At 34.2% G+C, this 17963-nt stretch overlaps 2 protein-coding genes across 3 annotated transcripts in view; one reads left to right on the top strand and one right to left on the bottom strand.

The window, feature by feature from the left end:
• Positions 1-1440: 1440 nt before the first annotated feature.
• LOC129806421 (pyridoxal-dependent decarboxylase domain-containing protein 1) lies at positions 1441-11495 on the bottom strand. Its single transcript, XM_055855004.1, has 6 exons — positions 11251-11495; positions 10249-11154; positions 9975-10178; positions 7170-7238; positions 6235-7109; positions 1441-2083 (listed from the first exon to the last, which is right to left on the bottom strand). The coding sequence occupies exons 1-6, from the start codon at positions 11350-11352 to the stop codon at positions 1915-1917; spliced, it is 2325 nt and encodes a 774-aa protein (XP_055710979.1). The 5' UTR covers positions 11353-11495; the 3' UTR covers positions 1441-1914.
• Positions 11496-14711: 3216 nt separating this feature from the next.
• Positions 14712-17963, top strand: part of LOC129806426 (uncharacterized) — a 100259-nt gene continuing 97007 nt past the window's right edge. Inside the window, exon 1 of one of the 2 annotated variants that reach the window (XM_055855013.1) lies at positions 14712-14938. The gene's annotated coding sequence lies outside the window, so the exon portion shown is untranslated. The remainder of the gene's footprint in view (positions 14939-17963) is intronic. The other variant, XM_055855015.1, reaches the window with a different exon arrangement.

Raw genomic sequence — 17963 nt, 5'->3', positions numbered from 1 at the left:
GAATGAATAACCCTTCTTTTATGCTATTGTACAATGTTTCAAGTGGAAATTTTGGCAGACTAAAATTCAGGCAGTTATGGGCTTTTAACAAGATTTACTGTAGCCAACTTGTAATGCACCATAAAGCCGTAATACAACGACTTTTGACCTAAATTTATCAGTAAAATAGAGAGGATATTATCTCCAATAAAAACAGAAAGAAGATGAATGCGTGATAGTCGCCAATTGCAGGACTTAAAGATGATTCAAATAAAACAATTTAATTGTTCGTTGAGTATTTTCGAGAAGGTAAAAAAAGATAAAGAGAAAATTGAGGTACTATAAAAAGAAAGAGGTAGAAATAGACGATTTTTTAATAAATTACTTGGACAGAGCAAAAAGAATAATTAATCCTAAAATCCCATGTGGGAAATTTTATCAAAGTAGTTGGGATAAATGCATTTAAAAGGAATTTTTATAGCGATTTTCTACACATATGTCTTTTTATAGATGAAAAGAATTATAAAAAGGAAGGAATATTCATAGACGCAATAGTTGATATTAAAAAAAAACAATGCCAATAAATAGCAAGAAAAGAACCAAAGATTATACACAATACTAATTGACGAATAAAAAAAACACTCAATTTTCTAGTCACAATTTTTGATCTCAAACCTTTACGATATTAAAAACTAAAAAAAAGACGAATATTCAAAGAGAGAGAAAGGTTATAATATAAGAAAATTAGTTTTTGAACTTAGAATGAGAACATAAAGATCTTTTAAAAGCGAAAAGAAGAAAAAAAGTAATTAAATGTCTAATGTATATTTATATGCAAGTAAAACAAAAAAAAAACGTAAGAAATGTTGGTAATATGATTCTCGTGAGAGGTTAGGGATCTCATTTAATCCATGATAAAATTGATAAATATAAATGTGAGAAAGACAGAGAGTAAAAGAGAGGTGAATTTAAAGAGAAAAAAAATTAGATCACATAAATGTTGAGGAAAATTCTCATTAATAATCAAATGCAAATCATTAATCAGTAAATTTAATGCAAAAAAAAATACTCATTAAGATGTGAAGGGAGGAGAAAATCTCTGTAACTAAAAAAAAATAAGTATTGCAGTGAATAAGACTCGCTCATTTTTCTCTTTTTCTACAATATAAAACACATTTTTTATTGAATTTCTACACTCCTGTTTTTTAACAATTCTTTTTTACCTGCTGAATCAATTTTATACTTTTTACTGTTTTTTGTAATGCCACGAAAAACAAATTAATAAAAAGAATCTACTTGTAAAGTTAAGAAAAAGAAAGAAAGGAATACTCTATAGTTCATAAATTAATCGGGAGAATTAATAAGGGAAAGAAGAAAATTAAAAAAAAAAACAGATGCAATAGTTAAAAGGTTTATACTTAGCATAGATTAATAACGAAGAAATAATAAAAGAAAAAATAGTGCAATAAAAGTTCTTTGATATTTATTTCATAATTTACTTAAAAGACTTAAAATCATCTCTGTTTAAAAACTAAAAAAAAAATCTATTTTACTCATCACATTATTGTGCAATATTTCACCTGTTGGATACTTTAAGGGCATTAATTTTTCCTTTTCTTTTCTTTTTTTTTTTTAAATATATATTTAGTGAATAGAAACATTCAACAACAAAAAAAAAATCATGTAACTTTCCCCATGCGGAGAAAGTATTACAAAAAAAAAAACAATTTAGGTAATAGAAAAAAAAATTAGAAATGGTGAAAAGAGTAAATAAAGTGATAAAATAACAATATAGGAATTTCTTTTAGTAGCATCTACTAAAATAATATTTCTAAATACTAAGTTGTAATTAGAATAAGTTTGTTTTTCTTAAATTTTTCTTTTTAAAACCTTTTCTTTAGTAAATTGCAATGTAGATTCAAATATTTTTTTTTCTTATTCTTTATCCTTTAATTGTTGAGCTTCCTGAACATTTGTCGATGTTCCACTGCTCTGACTAACATTCCGGGAATGTCCAGCACTCACAGATGTTTGCACCATGGGCGTCGGGGGGCTTCTATTGCCGGGAATTTGACTTGACCCACCAGCGATTTGCATATGATACCTAAAAGGCAAATGTCTTATAAGGGTATTTACTTGACTATTATTATTTCAAATTGGATTTGGGACCAAGGGCACAGGATTTTAGTAAAAGAACCAAAGGACATTGGGCAAAAATATATGGGAGTTGGTCTATGTAGCGACCACAGATGAGACTAGGCGCATTTTATAGAAAATGGTAAAGGATAAAAAATTACTGAGACATAGAACGATATTCGCCGGGAGTCCTTGTAAAAACGCCTTTACCCTTTCGAAAAAATACTGTTCTGTGATCGAATTACTCAAGATCGGCTAAACCGATTATGATGAAATTCGGTATGGAGTCAATGTATGACTCAAGCTATTTATCCATGAATACTACCTCCTTCCCCCACCCCTCCTTCCAGTAGCCTCCATACAAAATAATGACTTTTTCCACTGTAACTCCTTTCTGAGAAAAGGTAGAAAGCTCAAACTCGGCATGGGAACAAGGTTTATGGAAGGTTTATAAAATCTGGGGGCAAATTCTGAACGTATCTAGTCAGACTACATATATGTAGTCTGACTACATAGCTGTACATGTACACTGCTGGTGAATGTGTGTGAGTGTAGTCGAGACACATTTTGTAGTATATTGCCGCATCCTCATCTAGTCTCTGAATTCGTTAAGTTGACTTGATAGGAGACTACATAGCCAATTTCTATCTAGGCACCTCTTGGACATGCCTAGATGGCAAAAATTTCTCTAAATTTGGACCAAAAATGTCTTAAATATAGTTGAAGACATTCAGTAAATGTAAAAAATGCTAAATAATTAAAATTATGTGAAATTTATGCACAAATTTCACATATTTAATATTGCATTTTTTTGTATGCGGAAGTCCACTCAAAATTAGAATATTTCTTTATATCTGACGTTTGAAAGCTTTGTATCGCTATTATTTTAATTTAAAATCTCTTTTCTACTTTACTGGTAGATTAATTTTTTATCTTTAACCATTTGGGCTAAGGTTGCGTATTTAAAAAAAATGCCGCTCATGAATTTTATTGCTCGAACTCAAAGAATGAGCAAGACTATCCTCATTCTTTTGCAAGAGAAGATTTAACTCAATTTAAAAAAAAAGAACTCTAAAATAGTTTGAGAAAAGACTTCAAATTTTGCAGGCTTCGTACAATTTGCTTGAAGGACTCTTATATTCTTAATACAATAATTAGTAGAGCATTTTTATATATCCCTTTTGAATATGATAACAATATTCTTTTGGTCTTTCAGAAAAAAAGCTTTTATGAACAATGCCCAATTTTAATTATTTTCTATTATCTTTTTCGTTTTCCTATGCAAATATAATTTATAAATAAAGTATAAATAAAATTTGACCACTAATACTCAGATTTGTAATTTATTAAAAATTGTGATTTTACAAGAAATAATAAACACGAAATTAGAAAAATTATTTCTATTTACAATTTATTTGAGAGCTCTTTAATCCCATTAATGTATGATTTTATTAAAGGCTATAAAACGAATGCATAATAATAAGCCCTCAAGTTGCGTTAAAAAACTGAATCAAAAATCAAAAGCTTCTAAAGGAGAGATATCGTTTATTTAATAATATTATTTGCAAATCCTTTAGAAATAACAATTTGGTTTTTAAAGTTGTTGAAAAAGGACGATATAAAAAATGCAGTATAATAAAGCTTAAACATTTTAAAAAGAATTTTAATAATTTTTCTCTATATTTTGCTCATTACCCGCAAGCTTCTAAGCTTTAATTAACAGTATAGTTAACTTGTTCTTGAATTTATCTATCCCATAAAAATAAATTAACATTTCATTACGAATTGTCATAGACCACATTTTTAATAACTTCAGAAGAGATTTATTAAAGAAAAAACGTCAATTTATTAGCAAAATTTCATAAAGCTTTTCTTGAAAATAATGCAGAATTCTAACGTTTTCTATTATCCGTTAACTGCCTCTTGGCCTTAATTTAACTATTTTACCACGTTCTTGTACGAGGATCAAATTCTATTTGCTGTAAATAAATTTAAATTTAATTGAAACTGTTTTTGACTTATCAATTAGCGTTTTATTTTTTCTCTTGATATTTTTTCGGATTTTTTTATAACGATTATAGCCAGAAATTAAATTATTTATCATCGAATACTACAAATATTTTGCAGGAAATAAAGGAATTATTTTTATTTCAATTTTACTTCTCTTTTAAGGGAAGAAAAAGGGTAATTTTTATGCATATAGTCATTCGAGGAGAGATGGAACAGTGGGAGAGATGGACCACTTCGCCTCCTGCCTACCCCCTATGAAGGATCTCCACCTCATTTGGTCTATTTGTGCCCTTTAACATTCTAATGAAAACCCCAAAGTTACAGCCTTATACCTTTAAAATTGTACGAGAAAATTAAAATTGAATTTTTTGGATGTCTGAAAAATGGCCAAAATTTTTTATTTCGCCATAAGAATACGTGTATTTGGGGATTGAGGAGAGATGGAACCTAATAGTTTTGGCAACACTTCCGGTGTGAATTTTGATCAATGTTCTTCAAAATCTTTTCAAGTAAATCTTTGAATTTATTTTCCCTAAATTTCTGGTAAGACTGACTTGTTACACTCAACGAAATTGCCATCGAAGTACATGAGCCAAATATTCCACAAAATAAATCATTTATAATGAAAAAATGAAATAAACTCCAATAAATTAAATGAAATATTGTTCATGTCTAAAATCACTTCCCTCCTATTCTAAATTAATAAAATAAACTATAAATATTTTGCTAAAATTAGGGGTGTCTCATCTCACCCTCACTTTTTTTGAGTGCCTCAAAAAGCAACTTTTTTTAAATCCTATTTTTCGAAGTGACTATTTTCATCTAGGAATTTCTAATATTGATATTTTAAATTTAGAGTCTTCAAATGATAAGCCAGTGAGATTCGTCTCTGTCTCGCATTCAAAACGTATCCGCAATATTAAAAATAAAAAAGGTGTTCCATCTCTCCTCGAATGACTATACACAATATTAATGCGCTCATTCCCCAAGAAAAGATTCAATTTGAATTCAAATAATTACCGCGAAAATAAATAGCGATTTTCAGTCTCAATCTGTGTGTCTCCACTAAATTTCCTCAATTTTGGTAGTTGTCTCAGTCACCGCTGTATTTTCATTGTTGACTAAATGAAAAACAACCGCTCCGCAAAAGACAGTTTTGTGCATTTTAATCGCGGAAAAACCTACTATTCGGTTTAAAATCTAAAATACATTTGAATAAGGTATCATCAATTTTCCAAAATGTATTATATAGTGCTTGTATTCGTAGGTAATAAAGTGTGAAGTGGCAAAAGCTCGGCATCCTGTAGTTCACATACAGAGACATTTTAACGAAGCTATGTAGTCTCTTACTACATAACAAATAAACGTTCAGAATTTGCCCCCTGAAGTTACGAGTTTTTTGGCGTCACGCTTGTCTGTCCGTCCGACTGTCGCCAGCTTTAGAGGCCAAACGGTTAGAGATAGCGACTTGGGACTTTTGGGTGACCCCCCCCATAAGTTGACTCAAGCATCGTTAACATGCCCCTCATTTTTCCCCCACCGCTCCCCTTCCCCCCAAAACCATGTTTTTTGGGATTGTACGAAAACCCGTCGTGCGATTTTTTTCATTTTTGGATATGTTTTAGAGATTACCCAGGCGGACATTTCGTCCTTAGACAAAAATACCGTTTAATCATTCCTAATAACGGTTTTTTCTAGGTCAAAGATTAAAAAGACACTAGAGAGCGCATTTATCAAGCAAATGGGATCATGTTTGCGCTCGTTGGAAAGGTCTTGGAATTTCCGACAAAACTGAACCGGTTCATTCCAATCGGTTTTGAATCGGTAATGAACCGGTTCATAACCGATAAATAATTTTTATACGAAATTCAGTTAAATTATTCATGAAGTGTATTTTGGGAAATAATTTGAGTGATTTCTAAGTAGGTTGAAATCGGTTGTGAATCGGTAATGAACCGGTTATTTACCGATGAGTAATTTTTGTTCGAATATAATTTTTATTATTTTAAACTATTTTGTGGAATTTATTGAGTGATTTATGGATCGATTCAAATCGGTTGAGAACCGGTAAACGGTAAATTACCGGTAAATTAAAGGCAAAGGACTTACTTGTATATGTTTTCTGTGCTCTCCACAACTCCTTGAGTCAAATTGAGACTCCTACCCTTGATGCCGGTTTCCTTGGGTGGTGGGGACCACCAATTGAACACACTTCCCACAATTGGAACATGCCTGAGAATCCCATCCTGCCACAATTTCTCATCAGACTCCCGTTGCAAATCAGCTGTCACTGTTTCAATGCCCTTCTTCACGATCTCCGACATCGAGTCCAACACTCGCGAATTCTCCTGAACACTCTTCCCCACGGAAATCACCACATCCAGCAACTCCTCCACGTCTGTCTCCTCCGTCACCATGCCCAGTTTCACACAGATCAACCCATCTCCACCTTCGCCCAATGTAAAAGCACTGTCAGTTGATCTGAGGGCTTCCACGAGGTCTGTATTCAATTTGTTGAGCTCCGTCTTGGCCTGATCTGTCAGCAAAGTCTCCCAGCCGTCAGGAACGAATCGAACTCCACCGAGGCCAGCCCAATCTGGCAATGGAATGAGCCTTAGCACTTCGCTGCGTTTGACAATCTCCTGGAAAGTCACCTTGTGCCGCTCAGTAGCCTTCAGAATGCCAACCTGAAGGTCCAGGCAGGCCGCAAAGTGCTCGAGATACTCAATTGTGGGCACAGATTCACCCAGAGCCATTTCGAAGGGACAAAAACGAATGGCAGTACCATAAACTGCATGATCGATAATTTCCAGATCTACTCCTGGACAATCCCGCTGGATTATTTCACCCAGCCACTCATTCATTCGATCCAAGTACCGTGATCTCTCAGTCAGTTCTCCCTGGGCAGCAGCCTCGGCTTCAGTTTCCGGGGATTTCTGGTGAAATTGAAACACCACGACACTCACAGCAATCTCAAAAAGCATCTAAAAGGGGAAAGGGCTAGTCAGGAAGGTGGCACGGAAATTTGTGATTTAGTTCCTTACAGAAGCATTGAGAGGCTCATGAACAAGATCCACGACAGAAATACCAGAATCTCCTCCTGGTTTCTTACTCTGAAATAAAACGGAGGAAAAGTTCTAGAGAGAATGGTCAAAAGTATATGGACACTGGTAAAAGAAAGCGAAATAAGAATAACAAGCGAAAAATTCCTCGGAATTTTCCAGTATTTTCCTTGAAACATTCCATAGGAATTTTTCATAATAATGTATTCCAAGGAAATTCCCGTGGATTTATAGAGGATTTTTTCTGTGGAATACTTCCATGGAAATGTTTGTGGATTTCATGTGGTTTTTCCACTTAAATAAAATGGAGGAAAAATTAAGTTGTCAGATGCATCTCATTCTTTTATTTTCGAATATTAAAGAAATAGCAAAGATTACACGAGGATTTTAATATGTTTCACTAATTCAGCAATAACGAATTAGCACTTTATTTAGATAATAAAAATAAAAACCTATTTTATAAATCTTTTTTCATATAATTCATAATGACATAAAAGCAGTCTTATTTTAGGTTGGCAACCTGTTTAATGTAATCACTTCACTATTATCTACACGAAACGCAGTGTCGCATATTAAGTTTAATATAATTTGTCGCAGGACTCACTAAAAATGTTTGCGGAAGGTTTGGAAACAAATTATTCATGTTGTCACAACACCATTTTATTTGGTAGACTTACGAGAAAAATAGTGGAAAAAACCATGGAAAACCCTGTGGAAAAATAGTGGAATTTTCCATAGGATTTCTCCAGCTTATCCCGCGGACAATTCACGTTTGATTTTCCATAAAAATGTTCCGTGAAGTTCCACGGAATTTAAAGCTGGAATTCTTCCCTGGAATTAATCTTTCGTAGGAGAATCCATGGAAATTGTTTATTCCATGGAAAATTCGAACAACATACAATGGAAATCCAGCGTAATTTTCTAGTGGAAGTCCATGGAAGATTTGTATGGAAAATTTAATGTGAAGCGTCCGTGGATTTCACTGGAAAATTCCATAGAAATTTCCACAAGCTTTCCCATGGATTTTCCACGGATTTTACAGCAACACGCCCCCTTTTTTGTAGGAGAATTCCTGCTTATTTCCTGGCAAAAATCCATGGAATAATTTCATGGAACATTCCATTATCTTTCTATACAGTTTTCTAAGATAATTCTACACAGATTCTACACTATACAATACAGAGTTAATAAAACATATCAAAATCCTCGTGAAATTTAATTTTTTTTAATATTGGGAAATGAAAATATGAGATGCAGGTGACAGCTTCATTTCTCCATTTTCTTTGAGTGGGAAAGTCAACATTAAATCCACGTAAATTTCCAGGGAAGTATTTCACACAAAAAAATCCACTGTAAATCCATGGGAATTTCCGTGGAATTTACCAAAGAAAAATACTGGAAAATTTCCTAGGTAATTTTCTTTTGTGATTTCTTTTTCCGCTTTCTTTTGCTATGGGGTAGTGTTCCATGGACGTTTGCGGAACTCTATAGGACCGTCTAATAAGAAATGTCCGTGAGTTTCCATGGATTTTCCGACGAATATTAACAAGTCTTTTTCTATGGATTATTAGCGGTATAATCGGCAGTCAGCTCTTTAAAAAATCCTGTTTATTTGCACAACATTATCCGAGGAATTTTCCATGAACGGCCTTAAAGTGGATTTTTATACAGTTTTCTTCAAAGTAATTCCTAAAATTGATTAAAAATGGCGTGGAATTTTCATAGAAAATACCTACAAAAAAATGCACAAATAATGGAGAATCAGTGCCAATTGGGCAATTCAAAAAGAAATTGCCTTTTTTAAAAAATTCTGACGTTTCTGCCTACAAATAGGGAACATTTTCTTTAAAAAGACATTTTTTAAAGAAATTTCTACTAGTGTGTAAAGGCCATTAGGGCGTAAAAACAAGTGCGGAATTGTAGCGTTTACTTCCATGGAGTCTTGGCCGGAAAGATATCAGAAAATGTACTTGGAATATTCAATGGAAATATTGTTTGAATTTCCAGGGAATATTTTCAAATATATTAGCAGAAAATTCTTCGAATTTATTAACTCCGCGGAAATCAACGTAGCACATTAGCGACTTTTTCCATAGAGGCTCACGCGGAAAAATAGTAGAAATCTCCACGGATTTTTCTTTTAAAGTGAAACTGCGGCCGATTGACTATAGGGACTGTTCTTCGTTATTTTTCGGCTTTCTTCTTTTCTCTAATTTTTCTTAAAATTGGCCCAAACTTTTTCAAAGATTTTCGTATTTTTGTATGTAGTTAGACCTGCTGAACATTTCGGTTAGCAATAAATTATGATAATGCTTAGGAGAAGTGAATTAAAGTTCACTGAACCTTGAAGGAAATCAAGTACACCATAATTTGAAAATATCGCCCCCTTGTTCGAAATTTTACAAATCCTGTAAAATCCATCTGAAGGAACTAGAACTACAAGGTGCTAAGGATCATTAAACCGTCACTAAATAATTTCTCAGCCGTTTTAAATAAATTTTTTAAGCGTTTTCTGTCCAGCGGCAACAAATGTATATTTTTTATTGGATTATTTTCACACTGGGAAAAAAGAGGCTGCGATTAAGTTTTTTCGTCATAACTTTAACACTTTTTAGGTGTAAAAATATACCAACATTTTTTAATGTTGATTTTACACCTTTTTAAGGGTAAAATCAACATGAAAGAAGGGTAATATTTACACCGTTTTCGGATCGATATTGCAGGATAAAAAAAAAACATTTCCGGAATGTTATTTTGACTTTTTCGGATTTCTCTCAGTGCACTTACCAAAATACGTAATCCTTCGCACTTTGACAGGATTTCGTAGACCACCCTGACTGACTCAAAAGCCATGAGGATCCTCTCGGAGATTAAATCTCTGCCGAGAGCCTGGAGAGTCGTCCAAAGAGTCAGGGAATTGAGTCTTCTGGACACAATGGGATCGGATTCAAATACAGACAAGGCCACATTTTGAATTTGCCGATGCAGAAGCTGCAAAAGAAGGAAGTTCCTTTTAAGTCCAGGAAGTCAAAAAAAAAGGGTGAATTCTTGAAGGTATTACCACAACAGGAAGACTTGGAACGGCCAGCCAACTGCCCAGGCTGAGAGATATTGAATCACAGAGTTCTCTCACATCTCCATTGCCCTGGGCCGTTGCCAGAGCTGCTAGAGAGTGCCCTCGGCAGTGCAGCCAGACATTTCCTGCTCGACAAACTTCATAGAGTTGCGGGATATTGTCCACGAAGCCACAAACTGACGCTCCCACATTGGCAATCACGAACAGTGGCACGCGTTTGTTGGCCACATCTGCAGCTATGAGACGTTGGAGTGTGGCCACGTCCATGGTGCCCATGCTTCCGGGACTACTGGGCACAACACGAATGCAATCTGAGGGCAATCCCAGTTGCCGGGCAGCGTACTGAAGCGCCAGGAGGGCGCTGTTTTCTGTGACGTACATGCACGGATTGGCCAGGGCTTGAATTCCGGCCTCTAAGTATCCTGGACACTTGGACACAATGGCCAGTCTGAGGGCTCTGAGGACACATTCTGTGCTGTCATTGTGGTAGCTCGTGGAACTGTCACTGAAGCGGAAAATGTGGGAGAGCCATCGATTTGTGTCCGAGGCAATCTTCGTGGTCACTTTGACCAGCTGACTCCTCCTCAGATGACTCAAGTAGGCCACAAAACTGTGCGAGATCAGTGCAAGTTGACTCACCTCATTCAGTGGCGGCAGTGAATACTCCGGCTCAACCCCGGATTCTGTCGTGCAAATCAATGTCTCCAGCCCAGAGACAATCTCTGCAGCATCTCGCCTCTCTGGTGCTAGAAATCCAGCCACAGGAACCCCAATTGGTGTCTGAGGAGCTGTTGGTGTTCCTGCTGTAGCATCCGGAGATGTTTTCAAGTTTTCCATCGACTGAATCAGCTGCGATGCACGATTTTCCAGCTCTACCAGGCCACTTCGTACCTAATTCATGAATGAATGTTATGGATGAAGGTAACTATTACATGAGTCACCTAAATTTCCTCTTCCTGACCCTGTTTTTTGTCCCAGAAAACTTACCGTCGAGGCTGGAATCTCTGCAACATGCTCCGTCTGTTGTGATTCATCTTTTTCAGTCACTGGCGGATTGGGAACACTTGTCACACCCTGCTCCGTCATCATATGAATTGTCCTGACCAATTGCAAGTCCCAAAAATACACCCTCCACTTCACAATTTGCTCAAAATCCCTGGATTTCTGGTAATTGTTTTGCAGCGATTTCCGTGTTTTCGTGGCACTTTGACATTTCAGTTGACGTTTCCAAGGGGGAGATATTTCGGTAAAAATTTGTACACCACTTCCCAGGTACTTCTTCGCACTTCCAAAACTTGGCAACACTCTCGAAAATGTTGCAATACTTCCAGCACTTCCTGCAATTCATGCACTTCTCATACTTAAAAATCAATAATTTATTTAATTTGATGGAAAATCTAATTAGGACACCTCTAAAAAAAATCTCAAGAATTTTACACAAAAAGCATGTAGATGATAAATTTTCGTCGATGAAAAATGGCTCCAACATCCTAACCCTCTAACGGTGTCTTCTTTAGTATGCGAAAAAGTTCTAAAACAATGTTTTCTAGGATAATTATGATCCAATAAAGTCAAAAAAACCATCCATTCTTCATTTTTTTAGTTTAGGTTTAGGCGCTAGGTGAGAAAATATAAAAAATTTTTTGAAACTCTTTTGCTTCTAAAATTCACATTTTTACTTTTTTCAAATTTTTTAAATAAAATATATAACTATAATGACATATCTTTCAGTAAAAAATAAATTTATTTTAATCAGATAACTTTAAATCGGTATTTTTATGGAAATTGGAAATGAGTTTTTTTTGCACAAATATTTTTTGTTGCTTTTTCTCTGACCTGTCACACAAAACTGGGAATAGCAACAAAACGAAGAGTCAAAATGAGTTAAAACTTTCAAGAGATGTTTATAAGACTATTACCAAGGACACTATAGCACTTTTAAATAAATAAAACCTTTATTGTCGCTGTAAATGTGATTTTTGTGAAGACCGCCTGGAGGCGGTCTTACCCGTTAGACGGCTAACTACAGTATAACTACAGTACAGGTTGTCTCAGCAACTGTGCTAACTGCATTTTTGCGATTTTCAGGTTTTTGCATATTCTGATATTACTGAATTTTCTCTATTAAACTACGTTATATAAAAAGTTTGGAATTCTCTCTATACACAGATATTTTTCCGTGAAAATGTTCTAACTGTACTATAGTCACAAAAATTTCTCAGCAACTGCGCTATCTACAAATTTTTCTGCAGTTAGCATAAAAATACACTGAAAAAAAGGCGCATTTTTTTTTGTCAGCAACTGTTCTATTTGCAGTTTGTCATTTTTGTCCATCTCGATTCTCCATCAAAACAATGTAAACATTTGCGATTTGTATTAGAGTTTTTCGCGATTGTTGTGAAGGTGAAAGCAAATTAGTGATTTCGGAATTGTAAGTTTTTGTTTTATTTGTTTTTTTTTTTTTTGTAAAAATGCTTATTGATTTACTTATTAAATTAGGATTTTGTGAGAAAGAAAAAAAACAAGAAAAATGTTACGCAGGAAGAAAAATCATAAAGCAGCTGATCTACGTCCAAAAGAATGCAAGAAGGAATGGAAGAAGTATCTACATTGCGGGGAAGGCGTTCTTGGGCGATATACGATCGGCAGATTCTTCCAACACGGGGTATACGACAACCTGGCTGAATTGTAATAAATATATCCCGATACGATTAATAATAATAATCAGGATGAAGCGGATTCGTCTCCTCACACTCTCATTCATGTAGTCGATAATTCGCAAGAGATGTTCACGAGTCAACAGGGTTCATCTGACCAGCCTGAAGTCAAAAATGAGCCACATCTTTCGAGCGAAGGATCACAAGATTCTCTGAATGGTCACCCTGGAGCAGAAATTTTCACAGCAGATGTTTTGTTAACCGAAGGTAAGAATATGACTATGATTTTTTATTATTAAATTTTCAATAAAACAGGCGTTTTTTTTAAATTTCTAATCACATTCTGTTGTTTCTGATCTTTTTCTGTATTTTTATTTTAGAGAATCTTGACATAGCGTGTAAAAAAGAGATCTCGTCCCGAATCATTGGTCCATAATGTATGTATGTATTTATTGAGTCATTACCATTTACAAATACTCATGCTGAGCTCACTATACATTGCGGCCATCACCGTCTTAGCGTTGGTGACCAACGACGTCTCACCAAATCGCCGCATAAGTACAGGAAAACTGGAATGTAATATAATAACAGCTAACGGAGAAGGAAAATAAAATTTTCATATGAATTCTCAAAAGAAAAAAGATGATGAGACTTTGTGCAGAAATTGAAAATGGATAAAAATCTAAACAAAATGAAAAGTCTGAAATAAAATTGATATCTTATGATTGAGTATTCTTTTAATATAATCATTTAGAACTTTTTAATTGCCATATCTTTTTTTTCAATATGGCCAGAACAATTTTATAAATTCCTGTCACATATCTGGTGCCAATTTCCTTTTTCCATGCTTATTCTAATGTGATCCTTAAGCTTTGTGGAAGTATCGCTTGTTATATTAGAGATCGTTTATTTCCCAAATATTTCACTTTCAGATTAACGTAACACTTTTAGGAGGAACCGTTTGTAGACTTAGCAGAGATCCATGAGAGCAAAATAGTGTTGATAAAAAGAAAACATACTCGGAAGATAAATTTTGGAGTAAATTTTAAATGACAATAAAATGTTGCTCCACACGGTGTCAATAGAACAAAAAAAAAAAAAGAAAATTCTTTCCATTACTTAGACCTTTCCAAAATTAGTCTAACATTAAATATTACAAATACACCTTTTCGTTCCTTATTTTGTAAAAGTCGTCAGGAGCACAAATCGACTTTTTTGTGGAATACTTTTGGCATTGAAGAGATGCAAAAGACACCAAAACCTTTCCAGTATATGCAAAAGAGTGAAAAAAAAATGGTAGAGGTGACCTATGGAATACAATACCCCTTAACGACATTCGCGATAAAGTCCCACGAATTTATGCAATCATGCAGTACATACATATTCAAGATAAATTTAAAAAAATATATCAAATTAATTTGAAGTCAACTACAATAGATATGTCATTGATGTCATTATTTGCAAGGCACTACATTGATTGGAAATTTCTGTAACAATTAAGGAAAATTATTATTCATCTGAATATTTCCTCGGAAAAATTACAAGTTAAGCTATAAGAAAATAAAATAAACTTGAAAATTTTAACAAACATTTTCAAATTATACTGCCGCTCGAATTAAAAATCTCAACTAAAAGGAATTCGAATTTATATTCGAATACTCCCACTTCCAAAGACTTCCGCGCACTTCATTTTCTGCTGTACACCGCTTCCGACCCTAATATCTCCCCCTTGACGTTTTCGAATTGTCATCGTTTTACCCCCACCTTTTTTAGGCGTTAAACGAAATGGAGGGGAACAACGCCTACTCGGCGCGTAAACAGCTGATCGGCCGGTGTTTTTGTTTTTCATTCCCGTTGTGCAATATCGCGTTTTTTTCTATCTTAAAATTTTTTAGTAATATTTCTTCAAAAAGTTCATATCATTTATTTTTGAAGATAATTACAAGTGAGTGTAGTTAATAGATGTTCCATTGTTATGAAAATTTCGTCGAAACTCGAATGATATCCCAACGTCTCAGGTAATTTGCATAATTTTTTTTTTAAATAACTCAGATTTATGGTATTTACCTTTATAAATCAAATACACGAGAACATTTCCATGCTTTTGATGTCTCAAAAGGTCAAATTCAATCACATTAGGTAGGAAAAAAAACTCCAAGAACATTTAAATTTTTGAGGTTAGAATTTAGGCGCCTTTTTCGTCACCTGCAATTTTCAGTGGAAAATCCTCGAAAAGAAGATTTGAGAAGTGAACAAATTCCTCCTGAAAGGCATCAATAGATTCCCAACAAGTCAGACAATGAGTGTATTTTGCTAAATAGAGATACTTTTTGTTGCATTCTCACTGGAGCGAATGGGATGTCTTTCTTCAGTTCCCTTTTGGGCCTGGTCTTTTACTATCAGGTTTATTTTTCTCAGGTCTCTCTCTGTCTTTTCTGAGGACTCTTTTGATGCCCTGACGCATCTTTTCATAGAGACAAGAACCACTTGACTGCTCTGCATGACGTCGAAGGGTATTCAATGATTCCAAGTCACAGGGATACAATGGGCCTCTCTCTTGTCCAGGAGAGGGTAAAGAGGGACGACAATGAGCCCAAAATTGTCAGGACAAGAGAGACGATGGAGAAATTGAAAAGATATAGGTATTTGTTGGTCCAAAGAAGGAAAAAAAACGATGAATTGGGAATAATAAATGAGGACAAAACGGAGAAAAGGGGCCATAGGATTGATTTTGCCTCAGACAACAATCGGATGAATTAATGCTCATTTTGAGGGTGGAAAATACTACGAAGCACAGTGAGATCATTCCCACAATATTTTTATTTCGAAGAGATCCACGAGATATTAAAAAACTAACGAGTTTTATCCCGTGTTGCCTTTTTTCGAAACCCGATGACCTTTTGCGGTGAATGCGTTTGGGGATAAGGTATTACTCCTCGTGGCGTTTTTTATTTACCGTAGAAGAAACACTATTCCAGAGGGGCTTCTCATTGCGAGGAGCATGTTCTGAAAGGAATGATAAAATCCCGAAAATCCTAAATCCCAAATGGGCTAAAATCCCGGATGAATCGAAATCCCGAAGAGGTTACAATATCAAAAAGACAAAATCCCAAACAGCCGAAATTTCGAATAGGTCGAAATTTCTAAAAGACCAAAATTACGAAAAGACCAAAATTACGAATAACCAATATTTCGAAAAGCCTAAATTCCGAAAGCCAAAATCCCGAATTTAAAAGTTCTGAAAACCCAAAATCTCGAAAAGATCAAAATTTCGAATAGCCAGAATCCCAAAAAGCCGAAATCTCGATTAGGTCAAAATCTAGAAAATGCCAAAATATCGAAAAGCCTAAATTCCGAATTCCAAAATCACGAATTTAAGAGTCTCGAAAACCCAAAATCTCGAAAAGATCAAAATTTCGAATAGCCAGAATCCCAAAAAACCAAAATCTCGATTAGGTCAAAATAAGGAAAAAGCCAAAATTTCGAAAAGCTTAAATTCCGAAAGCCAAAATCCCGAATTTAAAAGTCTTGAGAACCCGAAATCTCGAACAGATCAAAATTCCGAATAGCCGAAATCCCGAATTTTAAAGTTACGAGAAGTCAAAATCTCGAAGAGATCAAAATCCCGAATAGCCAGAATCCCAAAAAACCAAAATCTCGATTAGGTCAAAATCCAGAAAATGTCGAAGTAAGGGAAAAGCCAAAATTTCGAAAAGCCTAAATTCCGAATTTAAAAGTTCTGAAAACCCAAAATCTCTGAGAGATCAAAATTCCGAGTTGCCAAAATCCCAAAAAGCCAAAATCCCAAATTTAAAAGTCCTGAAAACCCATAATCTCGAAGAGATCAAAATTCCGAATAGCCAAAATCCCGAATTTAAGAGTCTTGAAAACCCAAAATCTCGAAGAGATCAAAATCCTGAATAGCCAGAATCCCAAAAAGCCAAAATCTCGAATAGGTTGAAATCCAGAAAATATCAAAATAAGGGAAAAGTCAAAATTTCTAAAAACTGAAATTCCAAAAGTTTGCTTCTAACAGCAAAATCAGGTGCAATCGTGGCAGTAGCCTATGATACTTTTGAGAGTCGGGATTTTGGATTTTCGAGATAGCAAACCCATTCGGGATTTTGGTTCTCAAAATTTTGACCAGAACCCGTGCAAGCTTATTATAATATGTTTACCCATTTATAATGATTTTTTTTATAGATAACTTTAAAAAAATATGACAAGAAGCAAATGAGTAATACAAAATAAAATTTGGTCATTAAAGTATTATATTTTTTATCAGTAAAAACCAAAATCTTTACAAAAATGGATCTGATTTATATAATAAATATATAAGATGGTTACAATCACAATAAAAACCTGTTTATTTTTCTGTTTTAGAATTTGATACTGTTCAAATTTTCATTTTTTGACTGCTTAAATTTGATTTTATCCTAATTTGTTTGTACCTTGAGATTTGTCAAAAATATAAAAATAAATTTTAAGAAAAAAAATTAACGGTTTGCAGGTTCAAATTTGCCAGCGATTCCAATTCCTTTTTCAACAAAATTTAAACTTGTATAAATCGGTTCAGAAATACGCCCGGTGGAGCGATTCAACGATTTTCGCTTCAAAATTGTTTTAAACATATTAATTTGGAAAAATTTAACATCCAAGAAACTTTTCGAGGTTATATGATTTAATTCGATTTTATATGCAAAGTGGCATTTAAAATTGCTATAAATGTGAATTAATTGTTTTATTTGTCTTAAAAATTATTTAAAAAATGTCATATTTTGGTATTTTTAACGTTCACATTATTTGCCGGAAATATTTTAGGTTAGGCCAAACATAACCACAATTTCCATGAACATTTGTTTACTAAATTAGAGAAATAGGCCAATTAACGGGAAAAAACACTTCAATTTTATGAGCAAAATACTTAACTCTTTCGTGTCATTAGGGTCATATATGAGCCGGGGACAAAACAATTTTTTTGACTATTTACATTAATTGAAATCTATCGGTTTGTGCACGACATCATAATAGAAGAATGTAAGA

Source organism: Phlebotomus papatasi, chromosome 3, assembly GCF_024763615.1.
Source record: "Phlebotomus papatasi isolate M1 chromosome 3, Ppap_2.1, whole genome shotgun sequence".
Lineage (NCBI taxonomy): Eukaryota > Metazoa > Arthropoda > Insecta > Diptera > Psychodidae > Phlebotomus > Phlebotomus papatasi.
The sequence above is the reverse complement of the archived record's forward strand: the minus strand, read 5'-3'. Positions and strand labels throughout refer to the sequence as shown.

Excerpts from the sequence above, each read along its gene's own strand:
- LOC129806421 (XM_055855004.1), bottom strand. The coding sequence starts at position 11,352 with ATGATGACGGAGCAGGGTGTGACAAGTGTTCCCAATCCGCCAGTGACT. Across the intron at positions 11,155-11,250 it reads CAGAGATTCCAGCCTCGACG|GTACGAAGTGGCCTGGTAGA; the intron begins GTAAGTTTTCTG and ends TTCATGAATTAG. Across the intron at positions 2,084-6,234 it reads AGCACAGAAAACATATACAA|GTATCATATGCAAATCGCTG; the intron begins GTAAGTCCTTTG and ends TTTGCCTTTTAG.